General features: G+C 37.3%; 1 protein-coding gene across 5 annotated transcripts in view; it reads left to right on the forward strand.

The window, feature by feature from the left end:
• The window catches only part of NSD1 (nuclear receptor binding SET domain protein 1), a 134,729-nt gene that overhangs the window by 60,032 nt on the left and 67,316 nt on the right, over nt 1–7,381 (forward strand). For all 5 annotated transcript variants that reach the window (XM_015598091.2, XM_025040773.1, XM_015598092.2 and 2 more), the window contains 2 exons: nt 2,966–3,138; nt 5,026–7,375. In XM_015598091.2, coding sequence (XP_015453577.1) covers nt 2,966–3,138; nt 5,026–7,375 — 2,523 coding nt within the window. The remainder of the gene's footprint in view (nt 1–2,965; nt 3,139–5,025; nt 7,376–7,381) is intronic.

Genomic DNA, 7,381 nt, shown 5'->3' on the forward strand with positions numbered 1-7,381 from the left:
GACCTTTCTGTTTTACTCCATCTAGTACAAAAACCTCTGGTCTTCTCTGGAAAAAGGGGCGAGGCAATGATCTGGTGGTTGGGAGTGAAGGAGAAAATTTAGGTATCCAGTGCTGCTTGACAGCTTTCAACCAGTCCTCTATTTTATTCTCTCTTAAACTCCAGAAGTACCAGGTATTCACTGTTCCTGGGCCTTTAGAAAGATGCACGATATATACACAGTTGGTTCTTGGCTTTGCTCCTTGATGATTTAGGATTTGGCCTTCTTGGATCTATTAGTTACCATAATACTTAGACATGTGCTTCCCAGCTTCTAAAACTGTATAGCTTACTTGCACAGCTACACTGTAATTTCCACTTAGCTTTCCTCTCTTGTTCTCCCTGTCCATAATGGATTTATGTCTTGAAAATCTCTTTACTGTAGCTTTAGTGGAGATTAACGTCATCTTGATCTGGAAATACTCTTCATCTTGACCTGGAAATACCCTTCATCTTGAACAGACTTTCAGTCAATCTTGTTTTAGACCTTTCTATGTACTTCTAGGGTACCCTTCACAAAGCAACCTGGGAGTAAATCACATTGCTCTAACTTTTCTCAAGGCTGGCCTATCATTCAACTCTATTTGGTTTAACTTATCACCATCTGACTTCCAGCTTTCCCACACTTTTATTGTTTCTTTCTCTATACTTTGTCTTTTGTATTTGTTCCTTTTATAAACTGCTTTTTGATTTGTCTTTTAAAAAAATCTTGCAGATTTTGTTCTTTTAATTCCCCTTTCTACTGCTTTGGTTTAGGTTCTAGTCATGTCATGTGTACACTGTTTTGGTAATCTCTGGTCTACTGAGTTTCTTCTCTGTTTCAGAGATTAAGAAGATTTATCTTCCTAAGATGTAAAACTGAGCCTATGGTTCCACAGTTCAGATGAGCCTTTTATTCCCAACATTACTAATGTTCAAGCTTTTAACATGGCATCCAGGCTGTTTCAGGTCTGGCCACTGCTTACCAGCTTAGTTCCTTTTTCTTCTACTTCATGATTTAGTGTTCTGAACTACTTGTAGTTCTAGCTTTCTTTGTTTTATCATTCATGCCTTTGAGGGTTCTGAGCCCTCATACTGGAATTCTCTCCTTAATAAGCAGTTTACTTTTTTTTTTTAATTGAAGAAATGATTAAAATTCCCCCTCCCCCCATCTACCTCCCAAGCAGTTTATTTTTAAAACTTCTGCTGAGGTATCCCATTTGTCTTTCAGTTGACGTTTTCCACTTCTTAGTGCTATTTTTTGAAAGTGGATGTTTCTTATTAGAATTACCACACTTTTATCATAATCTGTTTCTACTTCTCTTACCCACCAGGCAGTGAGTTCTTTTCTGTCTTTTCTATACATCTGGCATATCATAAGTGTTCAATCTATGTTAGTTGAATTTACTTATTTATGGGAGAATTATTTACTTCTCAAATGGACTTTAAGAAAAACCTCTATGTAGGTACATAAATATCTTACCAATTTTAATCCCCCATTATAGGTGGTTTCTATTGAAGGATATAATTTAGTAGGTAGTCCGAAGAGTTCATTTTTTTCCCACAGTTTGTAAAATGGACTTAAAATAAAGTTTAGCCAGGTTGTAATTTTATTATTAAGCTATATTTTTACAGAAAAACAACTATTTCAACTAAAGTTTGTGAGAGCTGCTTATAGATACTTTTTCTTCTTTGGTTTTATAGATTTGAAATTAGCAATTATAAAGAAACTTCTGTTGAAATGTACTTGATATTTTGGCTTCTTTTCCACTTACTGTGAAGATAGGAGTTTTGAAAGTATTCCTAACTTTTTATACTTGTTCTGAAGTTCAGTTTATAAATCTTTTCTCTTTTTTTTCATTCTGAAGGAAGTAAGCTTTTCTCATTTTTAAAAAGCTCTTTAGATTCTTTTTTGTGTTTTTGAAACAATATGATTCTTGTTAGGGAATTAGATGAGTGTTAAAATGAATCTTTCTTTAAGATGATTTCCTTCTCTAGAAAGAGACAAATTATTAAACCTTTCGTGGCCCTGATTATATTTCTTTTGTGACTTTTTTACTGGTATGAAAAATGCTGAGTATATGGGTGCTACATAAACTACATAAATTTGATGATAATCTTTTCTGGATGAGATTTGTATTTTTATTTTTGGTAACGCTTAGAACTTTGGACAACCAAGAAAACTGTAAAATAACTGGATTTCTTTTTGTTTTTATTGCCGTTGGGATTTCCCTTTTCTTTTTTTACTTTCTGTATTTTGAAATTTCAAGTTCTACTTTTCTACGAAGCCACTGTTTTACTCTGAATTTGTCCTCTCTGAAGTCATTAGACTTACTGTATCTATAAAATGGAAATCATACTACTTGTTTCTTAGTGTTAGTTGTTTAGAAGAATCTGTGCACCTAGTATAGAGCCTTGCCAAGAGTAGCTACTCCATAAACGTTAGTGCGTTACACATGGCATGGTGTTGAAGCATTTCTCTTTTTTATATTTTAGCAGTGTTTTTAGAGTTTGTGTGGTGGTTCTTGTTGGTTACAATATTTGTGGTTTTGTAGCTTATTATTATATGCCCTTTGTATTTTCCAGGAATGAGGGTATAAGACTTTGTAGACTGAGAGTAAAGAAACTTTTAGTTGATTGCTACATTAATTTGTTCTGTGATTAGCTAATAACCTCTAACTGGTTTGGAATATACAGCTTATCACCAAACCAAACCACTGAGTTCTTTCATAAACTCTTAAGTGTTTTCTTGCCACATTAATTGAATATTTAAAAATTTCCTTCTATCTGACCCACCTGAGAATATCTTGTTCTGCAGATTTTTTAGCTTGTCGATTGAATGATTGATTTGGTAAACAGGCTTCTTTGGCAACAGTGGTGTGGCCGTTATCTTGATTATGAACAGTTATCTTTTTAAAGTACTGACACTGGTTCTTTTCTTTATCTAGTTTCCAACCGGAGGCCCTATCGACAGTACTATGTGGAGGCTTTTGGAGACCCTTCTGAGAGAGCCTGGGTGGCTGGAAAAGCAATTGTCATGTTCGAAGGCAGACATCAATTTGAAGAGCTACCTGTCCTTAGAAGAAGAGGGAAGCAAAAAGAAAAAGGATATAGGCATAAGGTAACAACAATGACAAAAACCTCTCAAGTGATCTACTTGGGGATAGGCAAGGGAAAGGCAAGGAAGAAGTATTTTAATTTTGAAATATAAGTAATTTCTTTTAGTGGTAGGATATTTGTGAGAAAATAGGTAGAAAGCAAGATATATTTGCTGGCCTTCCAAATATTTATACTCAATTTTTTGAGAAATGATTTCAGCTCATTTTTGCCATGTCACTTAGATGTGACAATCTTCTTTGGTTATATCTTATATAGAAGAAAATGATCATCAAAATGAAATATTCTACTTTTCACTCTCTGAATTAATTATTTCTCTTAAAAATGAGAAAGATAAAGCTTTAAACATTTTTGTTTTGTTTTGGTTTTGTGTATGATTGTTAATGCTTAAGGTTGCAGTTTCAAACCTGGTTATGTTTTAATAAAGAACATTTTGTTTTTGTTTTGTATTATTGATATTTTGTGTTAAAGTTGGCCGAGTAAAATTTTGACTTTTTTCTTTGAATATTGCTTTATAGTCAGTTCTAGAAGGGGAAATAGTTCCTCTTAGATTGGTGTTTTATACTTCTCTGTGTATAAATACTTCTAGACTATTTATACAAGTCATAATTAAGATAATTTAGAGTTAGTATGCAGTCTCTGCTATTTTTAATTTGAGTTCTGTGAGGACCAGTGTCTTCAGCTCTAAAACTAGTGTGTACTAATCTGTTCCTTGTAAAACTGTTGTGTGGATTAGAAATAATTATAAATATCTAATATGTCATAAGGTCGATGCTCTAAAAAATTAGTATGTCCTGTTGTTAGAGCGAAGGAAGATAATGACTACATTGTTTATATTATTTTGGGTGGTGGAGAGGTGTCAGTTTTTGTGTCAAGCCTTTGCTATGTAGACTAACTAACTCCCTTTTCTGAGAATTTCATTAGAGCTTTCAGGTTCTGGAAAATTGATTTGCTCTGGTCACAGTCATGAGAATTAATGGGTGTGTGTTCATATGTAAAATAAACTCAAATGGTCAGTTTATTGTTTTATAAGAGGAGGCGACTTGGCTAATGACCTGAATTTTTACATATTTAGCATAACATCCCTTTCACAAGTATTAAAGTATTTGTGAACACTAAATGATAGTTAGAGCCTTAACTAATATCTATTGTATGAAGTCAGAAGGGAAATAAGTCTGGAAAATTAGATATGTTTCACAGAGCCTCAATGTTCTCATGCTGTGAGGAATCAAGAAAAGAGTGAATGTAATTTGTTATACTCAAGGTGTTTTGGTGTCTGTGGACTACATGATTAAGCTCTGGAGACTGGTTATAATCCAGATGGTATGTAACATGTGTAGAAGAATCTTCATTAGCTAAGGGCCTATTGATAACCTGAGGTTTAAATTTCAAGTCTCCTAGGATAGGTCTATTCTCTCTTCTGTACTTGTTTTTTTTTTTTTATATTTGTCCTCTTTAGCCTTTTGCTTTCTCTTTTTATACTGCTGAGCAAGTGCTTGGCCTTCATAAGTCACGGAGAAAATAAGTCCTTATTTAAAGTGTGGAGAGGTAAGTAGGAAGGGTCTAAGTTATTCTTTGGTTTAGTAATGTGATGTTGATTAGTAATGTAATATTGTAGTCTTAAGATATGGTCCACTCCTTTGTCCTTATAAAGGAAGGGAGAATGGAGGATGTATGAAATCAGTCTTTCCTCTGATGATAGTTCTTAGTGGTAATGTAATGTTGAGGAATCCTCACTAGTTGAGCTGTGGGTGCTACTTTCTATATTCCTGTGAGTTTAGTTCCTATGTTTTCTTGAAAAGCAGATTTGCGAAATGTGCATTGATCATCTCTCTATTTCCCCCTCCCCTGTGTTTGATTAGTGACAATCTTTTTCTCCTTTAAATTTAAGGTTCCTCAGAAAATTTTGAGTAAATGGGAAGCCAGTGTTGGTCTTGCTGAACAGTATGATGTTCCCAAAGGATCGAAGAACCGAAAATGTATTACCAGTTCGATCAAATTGGACAGTGAAGAGGATATGCCATTTGAGGACTGTACAAATGATCCTGAATCAGAACATGACCTGTTGCTTAATGGCTGCTTGAAATCTCTGGCTTTTGACTCTGAACATTCTGCAGATGAGAAGGAAAAGCCTTGTGCTAAGTCTCGAGCCAGAAAGAGCACTGATAATCCAAAAAGGACTTGTGTGAAAAAGGGCCACATGCAATTTGAAGCACATAAGGAAGAACGGAGGGGAAAGATTCCAGAGAACCTTGGCATAAACTTTATTTCTGGGGATGTATCTGATAAGCAGGCATCTAATGAACTTTCCAGGATAGCAAACAGCCTTACTGGGGCCAGCACTGCCCCGGGAAGTTTCCTGTTTTCTTCTTGTGCAAAAAACACTGCAAAGAAAGAGTTTGAGACTTCAAATTGTGACTCTTTACTGGGCTTGTCTGAGGGTGCCTTGATTTCTAAACGTTCTGGGGAGAAAAAGAAACTCCAGCGAAGTCTGGTATGCAGTTCAAAAGTGCAACTCTGCTATATTGGAGCAGGTGATGAAGAAAAACGAAGTGATTCCATCAGTATCTGTACCACTTCTGATGACGGAAGCAGTGATCTGGATCCTATAGATCACAGTTCAGAGTCTGATAACAGTGTCCTTGAAATTACAGATGCTTTTGATAGAACAGGGAACATGTTGTCTGTGCCGAAAAACGAAAAGGTAAAGTATTCTAGGTATCCTGCCGCAAACACTAAGGTAAAAGCAAAGCAGAAGTCCCTTCTTACTAACTCACATACAGACCACTTAACAGATTGTACTAAGACAGCAGAGTCTGGAACGGAGACATCTCAGGTTAATCTCTCTGATTTTAAAGTGTCCACTCTTCTTCGCAAACCCCAATCGGATTTTAGAAATGATGGTCTCTCTTCAAAATTCAACACCCCATCAAGCATTTCCAGTGAGAACTCATTATTAAAGGGTGGGGCTACGAATCAAGCTCTTTTACATTCGAAAAGCAAACAGCCCAAGATCCGAAAAATAACGTACAAACATAAAGAAAATCCAGTTCTAGTAGAACCTCCAGTTACAAATGAGGACTGCAGTTTGAAATGCTGTTCTTCGGATACCAAAGGCTCTCCTTTGGCCAGCATTTCCAAAAGTGGGAAAGTGGATGGGCTAAAACTACTGAGCAACATGCATGAGAAAACCAGGGATTCGAGTGACATAGAAACAGCAGTGGTGAAACACGTTCTGTCAGAGTTGAAAGAACTCTCTTACAGATCTTTAAGTGAAGATGTCAGTGACTCTGCAACATCAAAGCCATCAAAACCATTACTTTTTTCTTCTGCCGCTAGTCAGAATCATATACCTATTGAACCAGATTACAAGTTCAGTACATTGCTGATGATGTTGAAAGATATGCATGACAGTAAGACCAAGGAGCAACGGTTAATGACTGCTCAAAACTTGGTCTCCTATCGGAGTCCAGGTCTTGGGGACTGTTCTACCAGTAGTCCTGTAGGGACTTCTAAGGTCTTGGTTTCAGGAGGCTCCACTCACAATTCAGAAAAAAACAGGGATGGCGTTCCAGATCCAGTTCGTCCTAGCCCCAGTGGGGGTGACTCTGCACTGGCTGGGGACTTGTCTGCTTCTCTGCCTGGCTTAGTGGCCGACAGAAGAGACCTCCCTACTGCCGGCAAAAGTCGTTCAAACTGTGTTACTAGGCGCAACTGTGGGCGATCAAAGCCACCATCCAGATTGCGAGATGGTTTTTCAGGCGATATGGTGAAGAACACAGTGAACCGGAAAGCCTTAAAGCCAGAGCGCAAGAGAAAACTGAGCCGGCTTCCAGCTGTGACTCCAGAGGCTGCCCCGCAGGGAGACAGAGCGGGTGGGGGTTCAGAGAGTGGCTTCTCGAGAGGTGGGGCAAAAGACCCTGGTAAAGAAGAACCCCTTCAGTTAACAGGCCCTTTAACAAGTGAGGACGGTGCCCATTTTTCTGATGTTCATTTTGACAACAAAGTTATCCAGTCTGACTCTGATAAGGTTCCTGAAAAAGTCCCCTCTTTTGAAAATAGAAAGGGCCCAGACTTGGACTCTGAAATGAATAGTGAGAATGACGAACCCAATGGTGTAAATCAAGTGGTGCCTAAAAAACGGTGGCAGCGTTTAAACCAAAGGCGCACTAAACCTCGTAAGCGCACTAACAGATATAGGGAGAAAGAAAACTCTGAGGCTGGCTTTGGGGTCTTGCTTCCTGCTG

This window comes from Pteropus alecto, unplaced genomic scaffold, assembly GCF_000325575.1.
Source record: "Pteropus alecto unplaced genomic scaffold, ASM32557v1 scaffold78, whole genome shotgun sequence".
Classification (NCBI taxonomy): Eukaryota; Metazoa; Chordata; class Mammalia; order Chiroptera; family Pteropodidae; genus Pteropus; species Pteropus alecto.